This window comes from Berghia stephanieae, chromosome 6 (assembly GCF_034508935.2).
Source record: "Berghia stephanieae isolate SIO BIC M18660-M18661 chromosome 6, UCSD_Bste_1.3, whole genome shotgun sequence".
NCBI classification, from domain to species: Eukaryota; Metazoa; Mollusca; class Gastropoda; order Nudibranchia; family Aeolidiidae; genus Berghia; species Berghia stephanieae.
The window spans coordinates 35,230,102-35,242,207 of record NC_088365.1 but is presented as its reverse complement, the minus strand read 5'-3'; the positions used below and the strand labels follow the sequence as shown (position 1 = coordinate 35,242,207).

The 12,106-nt window shown below is 35.7% G+C and overlaps 1 protein-coding gene across 1 annotated transcript in view; it reads right to left on the bottom strand.

Moving 5' to 3' along the window:
• Positions 1-4,215: 4,215 nt before the first annotated feature.
• Positions 4,216-12,106, bottom strand: part of LOC144974944 (large ribosomal subunit protein mL46-like) — a 21,161-nt gene continuing 13,270 nt past the window's right edge. Inside the window, exons 4-5 of the mRNA XM_078918482.1 lie at positions 7,934-8,053; positions 4,216-4,519 (exon numbers count right to left, since the gene is read on the bottom strand). Of these exons, the coding sequence (XP_078774608.1) occupies positions 4,367-4,519; positions 7,934-8,053 (273 nt within the window). The 3' untranslated portion in view covers positions 4,216-4,366. The remainder of the gene's footprint in view (positions 4,520-7,933; positions 8,054-12,106) is intronic.

The window sequence follows — 12,106 nt, the reverse complement described above, 5'->3', positions numbered from 1 at the left end:
GAGGACTAGATTTAGTAATCTATTAGTCTAGTATGACTAGCTAGTCTTAAGCCCAAGCGAAGCAAGTGTCTAAAAAAATCGGATTTCATGAACGATTTCTAGTCTTGGACTAGCTAGTCTCTTGCCTAGAAGTGGGTGTTGTAAGTACGGTGACTGATTCGGCTATTTTGTGCGGGTAACATCACATCTCTAGTACATGAAGGCAGGTAAGATACACACACTTTCATACTTACAACGCAAAAGATTTCAAAAAGAGGAAATTAGCAACACACGTGATATTGACAGTCGACTGTTATAGACTGCAATGTTGTCCATCGTCGACTATCAATTCTATATTTAGGTCAATGGCAGTTTCAAGTTTCATTGAGACGACGAATACCGAGATTGAAACTCAAAGAAATTGAACCAAGAAAACAAATAATTACACAAAAGAGAAAGTGTGTTCTGATAAATCACATTATATCAGTCAATTGCAATGTCAACATAATAACTTTTGTCTCCACTATACTTTCTAATCATTTTGTTGTTGTTCTTTGACGCAAACCCTTTGATTTTGGAGTCTTTCGCTCACTCTCAATCTAACGAGCCGATATATTCATTTTTAAAAGTTTTTACTCACCAAAATGTGCACTTTCGACGATCTGCATTTATATTATAGTTGTTGTTTTTTTTTAAAGCCAGTGTCAATGGCAACAGGACACTTTTTGCCTCTATATTTCGTAATCGACGTATTTTCTTTCCAAATCGAAGCGCCTCAATCTGAAAAATAGCTGCTATGACGTCTCCTAGTAACTAGACACAGACTAAAGCCCGAAGTCTTGCCTCGGTAAATGACTAAAACTTGGCCAAACTTAGTCCGAAGGTGCCGTGATTTTAGTCCCGGACTTGCTTAGTCAGCTCACATAAAAAAATCCGATTTTTTAAAAGTCATTGACTAAAGTCAGAGATAGTCAAGACTAAGCGCAAGTTCGTATTCATGAAAACGGCCCCAGGTCTCAAATAAATATGGTTCAAACATAATGATCATTTTTTCCAAGGATTCCACACTCGGCATGAGCTTTTCTCAGTCAGAAGGAAATGTTTGACACAACAAAATCAGCATATTGATGCTCTACGTTTAGCTTAGATACTCATAACATCCGCCAGCCAGATATAATTTACTAACACACAAGACTATGTGTAACCTTAAACGTTTATAGCCGAGACTAAAATAAAAATATGAAGACGTGAAACTTAAGGGGCTCTATCCGTGTCGTGGGTGTTCAATGTCAAGTCGGTAAACATGGCATTTAAGAATTGATGGCGCATGCGTTTAAATAAAATACACACCATTTCTGCCCGCTACATCAATAGTACAAATACACACAAACAAGTTTATAGATAGAACGGAATTGCCGTCACTCAGCTATTTGTTACTGTTTTCAGCCAGCCATTTTTTCTGAATAGTTCTCACTAAACTGTATTAACTAAACTATTGAAAAGTTTAAGGATACACATAGTTTTGTGTTTTGGTACTTTATATCCGGCTTGCGAATGTCATGAGTTTTTTATTTAACCGCAATGCATCAATATTCAGAGAGAATTTAGTAAGAATAAATCGCCTAACTGAATATAGAAAGCTGCGAAAACCCGTGCCAAATTTCAATTGTACATATTTCATATAGATGCTATGTGTTTGGCTAAGAAACTCACAACACTGCCATCCTGAAATATAACGTACCTACACACAAAACTATGTGTAACCTTGAACGTTTATAGATAGTATGCGCTTGGCTAAGAAGCTCACAACTATTGCCATCTGGAAGTATAACGGACCAACACACAAAACTATGTGTAACCATGAACGTTTATAGTTTGGTTAATACAGTTTAATGAGAATTACTCATAAACGCGGATGGCAAAAATCAATAGCAAAGACCGAGTGACGTCAACTTCAATGACATGTACAACCGCCAAATAAATTTTGATACCAATATAATTCAGCGAAATCCAAACAACACAGCTGTCACCATTGCCGGTGTTAAGAAAAGTGGAAAAAGTTATCCGCAACCTCCAAGACCATAAATCTCATAGATTGGATCACATTCCTGCAGAACTCATAAAAACATGGAGGTGAAAAACTCACTGACAACATGACAGCTGTTGTCAAAAACATGGCAGACAAAAGATTGGCCAACAAAATGGACTAATTCCCCTATCATATCATTCCCAAAAACGACAATGTCAAAACTATAGGACAATCAGCCTGAACTACCATTCTAGCAAAATATTACTAAGAATCATACTAAACCGCCTGAAACATGGAGAGGAAGAATATCTTGTAGAGGATCAAGCGGGTTTCAGACCTGGTAATAGCATTGTCGAGCAAATATTCAATTGCAGAATCTTAATTGATAAACACACGCAACATCGAAGAGATCTCTTCCACAATTTTATTGACTTCAGGAATGCTTTTGATAGGATGTGGGAGGACAGAGTATGTCACACGCGACAGGAATTTGGAATATAAGAGAGGCTAGTGTGAATGATAGAGGCTCTCTACAAAAGCTCCAGCAGTGCCGTTATTATGAATAACTAGAATAGTAAGTTCTTCTAAACATTCAGTCCGAGTGTGCCAAGACTGTTTACTTACTCCTGTACTTTTCAATTTATTCGTGGAAACAATCGAGATTGAAGCCCTTCATCATTTCCTTGCAACCATTTCAATGGATGGAAGAACTAGCAATAACTTCAGATTTGAATAAAGAATTATAATATCTCACCAGCGGGCTGTTCATCAAAACAACAGCTTTTGGAATGGAGTTAAATGAAGATAAATGCGAAGTAATTATGAACAGCAAAAACATCTAAGCCAATATCATGTTCGAAGGAAGAGGTAGTATATTTTTTATACTTTAGGGCTACAATCACCAAAGATTGCTACTCAACAACCAAATAAAAAATGAAAACAAGATAGAAAAGGCAATGAACGTGATGGCAAAACTGGGTAAGGTATGGAAAAGCAGGAACACGGTACTCTGTTCTAAAATTTAAACTATAAAATATTAAGCACTTGTCACATCAATATTCATATATGGTTGTGAAAGCTGGACATAAACCTAAGAAATCCGAAAAAAGGATAAAATCATTCAATTTAGGCATCATCTGACAGACCATACGTCGATTGAGGGTGTTCACAGAAGAGTTGTTTCTCTAACAGGATAAAAGTAATCCCTCCTGTCTATAGCCAAAAGAAGAAATTTGTCTTGTTTTGTTTTGTTTGTTTTTAAGGGTTTTACGGCGCTTGCAACACATAAAGGTCATATCAGCGCCAAAATTTGTCTTGGTTTTGTCATGTTTCTCGCCATGAGTCATGGCAAAAGTCATTATGCAAGGGAAATTGGAGCTAGGCAGAAGAAAAGGATGGTAAACAAAATGCTGGATGGATAATGGAAAGGAATGGACAAGGATGGACCGCTCGACACAAATGAGGAAAGCTGAGGACAGATCTGGATAGTAGGGCCCATACTGTAAAATCATCTGTCATGTCTCCTCTACGAACACCTCAGTAGAATAAGGTGAGGTTAGGTTTTCTTTGTAAGTTTCTTCAATTGAACGATTCAAAGGTTCCAACCTCACTTACTTCATCCAAGCAACATTAAAATAATATTTCGTGGTTTCAGAGAGAAAATTCGGAGACGTCGTATCAAGCTGTAAATTCGTTTGCAATGGCCAATTGTTATTCAATCTTATTATCATGCAAGACAGTACTTTTACAAACTGATCAATTACTGACCAAATGCTCGTTTTCTCCTTCCACTATTCAATACAAAAACAAAAATCCCTATATTTGTCCTTTGTTGACTACTCACTCGGTGAAACTTGAACACTTGTTGAAATCTTACAGAAAATAGATATAGACACAAAGGCCTGAGAATAGTACAACATCAATACTGGAATGAAAGGCATAAGTCAAAGTCGACAACACATTATCCAATTTCTTCATTATATAGAAAAGAAAGTAAGACAAGGATGTGTCCTATCACCAGCCTTGTTCAATGTCTACGACAAAATGGTCTTCTTTTATGAATTCAAAATACCTTGACATCTTGGGAATCCTGAATGCACTTATTTAAAATTCTTATCCTTGTTATCTACTGAACACATCACAAAAATACATTTCTAATATGTAAACATCAACTCTTAAGCTTTAAAAAAAAAAATTAAAGGAGAAAATAATCTTTAAAATTTTTTAATTCAAATTAGCATCACAGGAAATTATAAAATCAACAACAACAAAAAAAACCCAACTCCGTTCACTATTCAGTTGCATACATCATACACATTAAATTAAATACGCTTTACATCATATGTTTCATTTATTTAATCATATGTCAAACAGAAATTTCTTTAAACTTTTCCTATAGCCCTGGTGACAGTAGTCTGAGAGCTCTTTTCTCGTAACCCAAACATAGTCGTTTGCAAAATGTTGATTTGGAGTTACGTCTCCATCTTTGTACCAGGCTTTAAAGAAAAAAAGCTGAAAAAGGAGAATGGGAAGATGGGTGGGGGTAAATAACAAGAATCAAAATAAAGTAGAAACTTGATAAAAGCAATATTTATTTTGGGCTTATCTGGAGATATGATCACTATAGTGTTTGAATATTCCGAACATTGATTTGGATCCTGGTTTTCCAAATTGCCTGTCTCAATTTAGAATTGCTTTAACCTTACCGGTTAAAATCAGGACTCATTTAAAGCCATTCACTCTTCTGCCATGCTCTTTTTAATAAAATAGTCTGTGTTGCTTATGTAAACCTGCCAACTTGAAATAATAATTTTAAAAAATAGTAGCCACTACACCAAACTTTAAAAATAACCAATTCTTCCTCGGCAAGAATCAAATAATTTAGTCTTGAAAATATTACCATGGCACTAAATTTTCGATTTTCTCAAGTTTTGTTGAATCGAAGATAATGTAGTTATGTAGTTCCAGCCCAAAAATTCCTATTTCTACAAATTTTTTCGTAACTGTTGGCAAGCTGCTAATATGTTGTCCTGTCTTGTAAAAAAAAAAAAGAAAGTTTGTGTCAATTTAGATATATTAACACAAAGCCTGGAGTGAGAATGTCTTTGGTTACAGTAATGTAAATTTTGCTGCATTGTGAATAAACCGTAATACTATATTAAAGTGACAATAATTAAACGTAATTGACTTTGGAAACAAAGGGATTTTCAAAGGCTAATTTCAAACTCAAACTCAAATCTTTAAAACAAAATGTTTTCTTGCAGTGACACTGTTTCCAATTTTTTAAACAGTAAAATAACATTGTAGGCATTATGAATTGTTTGTAGAATGGATGATTACAACTTATAACATATTTATCTTATGCTTGCAATGGATATGAGTATAATAGTGTATATTACATGATATCAATATCACCTAAACATGGTGTAATGTGTCATTTTGGCGGATGAAATGATAATTTTCTTCCTTTTTGACAAATTTCCATTATCATCACTGAAAATTGTTGGATGACTGAGTTGGATATTTAAGACTTTTACAAGACAGGTTTGTCATAATTATGCACTTTTGGGACTTGTTTGCAGTTTCTACAATCTCACGCTAAACTATATTTTATAATAATTTGTCCAAACAAACTGCCATTTTTAAAAATGTTGGTCATTGGTAGTATTGCTGAAGGCGTTGTGGTAGTGGTAACAGAAGTAGTGACGATTATGATGATGATGATGTAACAGTGACTGTGGTAGTGGTAGTTTGTTTTTGTTTTTAAGGGTTTTACGGCACTAGCAACACATTAAGGTCATGGTAGTGGTAGTAATGATGATGATGTAGCGGTAGTAGTGATGTTGATGATCATTATGGTGATGGAATGGTTGTAGAGTTAGTAGTAATGATTATGGTGTTGGCAGTCACCGGACCTTTTTAACATATATAGTGAAATGATATTCAAAGAAATTGAAGAAATAAAAGGTGTCGTCGTTGGAGGGCAAGATATGAATAGCATAAGATATGCAGACGATGGTACTCTGATGGCATACTCTCCTTTAGATATACTGGTGTGCAAAAGTGAAGAGATGGGCCTGAAACTAAATGCTAAGAAAACTGAATGCATGGTTCTCTCAAAGAATGACCTTCCACTTGTCCAGTAAAGGAGAGACCATCAAACAAGTAAAGAAATTTAAATATTTAGGCACTATCATTACCCATGATGCACGTGACATAGAGGATATAAAACAAAGAAAAGCAATAGCAAAAAATGTGTTCCATAAAATGCAACCAGTTGTGTCAAACAACAACATAAAGTTGAAGACCAGAATGAAAGTAGTGGAAACATATCTTATAAGTACCCTTTTATACGGTTGTGAAACATGGGTGCTTGACAAAGAATGTACGAGGATGTTAAAGGCATTTGAGGTGTGGATGTATAGAAGAATGTTGAGGCTATCATGGATAAACAGGTAAACGAATGAGGAAGTGTTGGAGAAGGTGAGAAAGGGAAGAATGTTGATAGATACCATCAGAAAGAGGCAGTTACGGTTTCTGGGACATGTGTGGAGAAGAGACGGAATAGAAAAGTTGGTAACATCTGGGATGATTGAAGGAAAGAGAGCTAGAGGAAGACAAAGAATGACATATCTAAATAACCTAAGAATGGCCAAATGTGATTTAAAAAGCAACAGATTTCATGCACACCGCAGAGGATCATGATTCATGGTGATAGCTGACCGGCAACGTGCTCAAGAGTACAAGCCATGATGGATGATGATGAGTTGTACTAGTGGCAGAAGAGAAGTGATGATTGATGTTGTGATATGTAGTAATGATGATGGTAATGTGGTGATGGTTGTGACAGTGGTAGTAGCGATGATGATGCTGTGGTGATGGTATTGTTAGTAATGATGGTGATGTTGAGGGTTTAATAGTAGTACTGGTAAAAATGATGATGATGATGATGATGATGATGATGATGATGACGACAGTAATGATAGCAGTAATTTTTATTCTTTTTGGAATTGAATTTGGCAAATACCGGGGGGTTAAAACAAAACATGATTTCAATTCAGCAGGAAATCGCTAACTAGTGGGAAATTCCCACCTATAATCATAATGCAGACATGTAAGCATGCTTTTAAAAATAAAAATTTATTATGGCACAGCCTTAAGTTCTTGTTGCTTCTGAAATCCCAGCCAATACGAGGGTCATTAGCCATAAGATAAGTTTCTGGAATCAGGTAATAAAGATAGATCTATAATCTTTTTTTGGAAATTCCCACAAATTTTCATTCATCTATATTCACAATTTTGAACACAATAATTAAATTTGAGACTCCTGAGGAAGCCGTAAGGGCATTTGAAGATGAAGTTTCAGTCACACCACCGGAACTGCTCTGTTTTTGGTTTAAGAGGATGGAACTGTGCATACGAGTTCAAGAAGTGTACTTTGAGAAGCTGTGAAAATTTGATGGTAATGCCACATTCCTTATACCCGATTCCGGACACTTATCTAGTGGCCCTCATAAACTTTTTTAAACTACTGCTCAACATAGGGAATCTCGATGGCTCAGCTGGTACAGCACTTACTTAACACACACAAAGGACAGAGATTGATCCAGATTGAAGTCAAGATTTTTTCTGACTCCCCCCCCCCCCCCCCCCCCCCCCCCCTGTCCACCCAGCTGTTAGATCTGGTGGAAAGTACTTAGCGATATACTAGTGTCCTATCCAAAGGGTAGCAGGCAATTGCTATTGTCCGTTTAACGCTGTAGGAACTGGGATTAATTCCATGGGCCTAATGGCTCTGAAAGACTACCTCTTTTTTAATGGCTGGACATGAGATACATCAACTTTTGATGTTTGTCCCTTCAATATTGATATAAGCATGTTGCACAGTAGCTAAGAGCAAGAAAATTAAAAAACCTATGTACTTACTTTAATTCCTTGCTCATCATCTTCATGAGGAGGATCATACTTAGCCACAGCACATGGACTATTACCAAGGAATTTTACTTTTACATCTCCACACACTGAAGATAGGGCTCTTTCAGCAGTCTAACAAATATAAATAGTGGGTGAAAAATCAGGAAATTTTATGGCAAAACTTCTATTTCTCCCCACCCCTCTACCCATTTAACTCTTTCAGCCAAGATTTTGGCTTTTAGGTAGAGGTAAATAAAATCCAATAGGAACAAACAGTATATAGTATATACCTAGTACTTGAGCAGTTATAAAGTGCAATATCTACTAAACAGCTCAAAGTGTTTTACAAGGGGTTCCTGTCCAACAGAAAAACTTCACATGAAGGATGAGACATGACGCCTTTAAGGCAATATTACAATTTGTTCCGACATAGACAATACTGATAAGTACAAGGAAATCATTTTACACCTGAGTATTGTGAGAAAATGTGAATAAAAATCCTTTTCCAAGGACTTACCTACACACTACCCAGAGCAAGACTCGAACCCAGGACCTCCCAATCCGAAGGCGAGTGTCACACCACAAGACCACATAGCCACACATAAAAACAGCTTGTCCAACACCTATTTATCCTATTATATCTAACAGTTATCAGATTTCCAAAAATATCCAAGATGCTTGTTCGGACTCCATCCTCGGTGACTATAATTATAGCATGTATTTTTTATGCCAAAACGACCTGGACTAGCAATGTTGTAAGCTCTGTTAAATCTCTAAAGCATGTCTACTTTCAACATTGTTATATAATGTTATGATAAAAAATTATTAACCATATCCATTTTCAGTAATTTGAAAAATTTACAATTAAAAAAAAACAACAAATATACAAGACAGAAACAGACACCCAAAAAACCTATTTATAAGCAGGTTAGCATTTACTCTGATGAAACATATTTTACCATGTGTTCAAACTGAGCAGTAACAGTTACTGTTTGCCTGATGGAAATGCAGCTTTGCAGTTATAAACAAATAACAAAAATTATATATGTGACCCCCCCCCCCCCCCCCCACCCGTCTCGAAATGGTATTAAGTCAGGATTCAATTTTTGTTTTTTTTTTGGCACCCAATCACAGCTTCATGCCTGAAGATTTGATACCAAATTTATAAAATTTGATTATCCACTGCCGAGATATGACCGTTTGAAGTAGGGTGAGTGTAAAAACCAAGTTTTGAGAAAATCGACTTTGATTTTGAGGAACCATTTTGCACGCACAGTCAAATCAATGGGCAAAGATAACTCCATGGATACGGGCATTGAAAATATTGAAAATTTAACAATAGAATAAAATTTGGCATGAAATTAGAATATACATTTAATAATATGCATACAATTTTTAAAAATAATACAATGATTACTTTTGTAGTTATTTATTATTATGTAAGAAACCAACCAAAAAATGCTGATGATTTTATGAAATTGTTCACTTATTGAAGAGTTTTGGACATATTAATTAAAGAATCAATGGAGGAAGAATTGATAATGTGATATTTTTGTCTTATTAAAGAGAGGAAATACGATTTCAAATTGCCAAAAGTTAAAGAACAGTTTATAATTTTAAAGTACAGTTTTTAAACTTCGTGAAGCGGGATGGTCAGAGAGAGAAATATCAAGAAGGGTAGCCCTATTCGTCCTTAAGGTCGAATAGCTTCAACCGTGGTTGCCGTACGTACGGACAAATCGTGTTGCTTGCACTATTCGTCCTTCACACTAAAGCTGGGCAATATTCCGTTTTTGCTTTTACTGAGCTGGATTCGAATCCACGTAATTACATGATATATCCGTATCGTCTTAAATGTTTCACAAACCCCACCTCCTCTGTTTGTGAGTCAAATAATCAGTTATGTGTGTTTTTTTTGAGGTGTGTGTGTGTGTGTGTGTGTTAATTTCGTGGGGTTTTTTTGTTTGTTTTTTTCTTCTGGGATATGATTTTTATTCCAGAATGGTGATTGATTTCTTATAAGGAACAATTGTCGTGTTCTCCTATTGGTAAGTATCCAATTCAAATACCTGCTCGAGAGTTTGGGTTGGCTAGGCACAGAGGAAGATTCGGCAGGTTTTCTTTGTTTTGGTTTCTTTTTTTTTTGTTTTTTTTTGTTTTTGGAGGTGGGGGGGGGGGGGGTTGTTGTTGTTTTGTTTTGTTTGCTGTTGTTTTTTTTTTTTTGGGGGGGGGGGGGGGGTTATTGTTCTTTTTTATTTGTTTTCTCTTGTTGGTATTTTCCCTGCTTTTGTTTGATGTGTGTGTGTGTGTGTGTGTGTGTGTGTGTCTATTGTGTGTCTACGTGTGTTTTGCCTTTTTTACATTTTTTTTTTCAATCTATAATAGTGGGTAAGCACTCAGTAACTATTTGTTTTAAATGACTAGTATTCAATTTGTCAAAATATTATATTAGTCATAATAGTATAAGCAGCGCAAGAAAAAAAAAACAACACCAAATTTCTGTATCTGTTAAGAAGCAGTTTTATAAAAAAATGTTATAATCTTGATAATTCAGTGAGTGCCATCAATAATAGCTTGAATTTAGCCAAAATTTTTGAACGATGTCGATACCTGTCCTTTAACTTCAGAAAATTTTGTTATAAGTTGTACAGTCTTGAGTAGACTAGCTGTATGACATAATGATAGATTTAATTCATGGCGAATTCAATGCGTTTTCAAATTGGCAGTAAACGAGGTAATTGTATAGACGGGATGGAATTTGGCGGCTTTACAACACGCAAATTAATTCCAAAGCCAAAAGCACAACCCCTGCATTTAAACTTATCTCCATAGACGATGTCAATATATTAAAGATTAATAAAGGACACTAATACCAAGTCCTCAATATTTTCAGTACTTCATTCGTTAGCTAATACTATTAAGTATTTGGTATCCACTTTTGCCCTGACGAGAAGTTAGAATGTCAACGGGCTGGGATTTAAAATGTCAACGGGTTGAAACTGGGTGAAATAGAATGATACAGAACATAAAAGCCCAGTTCGGCCTAAGAACAATAACTTGCCTATGTTCTTAAACTCAGAACAAGGGGTAATGTTGTCAGGGGGTTGGGGTTGTTGTTTTGATCTGGGTATGGTCTGATAAAGTTACGATTACTGGCCAAAAACAAATTCCTAACTTTAGTTTAAAATTAAAAAATAGAAAGACGGAAATATATACATAATAAGATTGATATATTTAAAACAATGGTTACAAGAAAAATAAATCCACGATTTTTCTCAATAATTCTGTACTCAAACAGCTTTGTATGCAAATGCTGTATTCCAGATGTGTAATTTGGCTTATCGCCACTCAAGGTGGTATTTCAATAGATAGTATTACAACTAACGTGTCTATGTACGCAGTGATACAGACCTGCCAAGCATTCGACTTATTGTGTTATAGTGGAAAAAAGAATACCGTTTCGAAAGGGATTTGTGCTGCATTGTAGGTTAACAAACACGCAGGTCTGACATCCGAATCCACTTATGGGCCTGGTTTAACATTGTTGTATAATGTATTTTGCGTCATTTTTTAAAAGATTTCTATTACAAGAATGAGCCCATAAGGAAATGGTTATCAGACCTAAAAATAATTGCACGTCGATCCACGTCAATTTTAAAACCATCACCATCACTACCACAAGCGCTTTTACAACATTATCATTACCATCAGAATCGCTACCACCATCAATTGCACAATATCATAAGTATCATCAGCACCACAATCAATATCACCACCACAGCATTATACCAACCATTACCATGGTCATATCTATTATTGCCATCACTAGCAAAATCATAACTATCATGTCAGCCACCACCACTCTAGGAAACAATCATTTTAAATATCAATAACATAAGCGCACACAAAAGCGTCACCATTGCCATCAACTTTATCACTCTAGCTTCTTGATCAGTGACATCACCACTACCATCATTTCATCATCGAAACAAGAATAACATCACTGCTATCATTGTCACAAATACTAACGAGAGTTTTTATATAGCGCAATATCCGCTCGAAGTCTCAAAGCGCTTTACAGGGTGTCACAGGCCAACAGCAACACTTAACATCCTACATGATGTCTGTTAGGCGATATTACATTTTTTCAGACAGAACAACGCAGTTAACGGCCTGGTACTTATT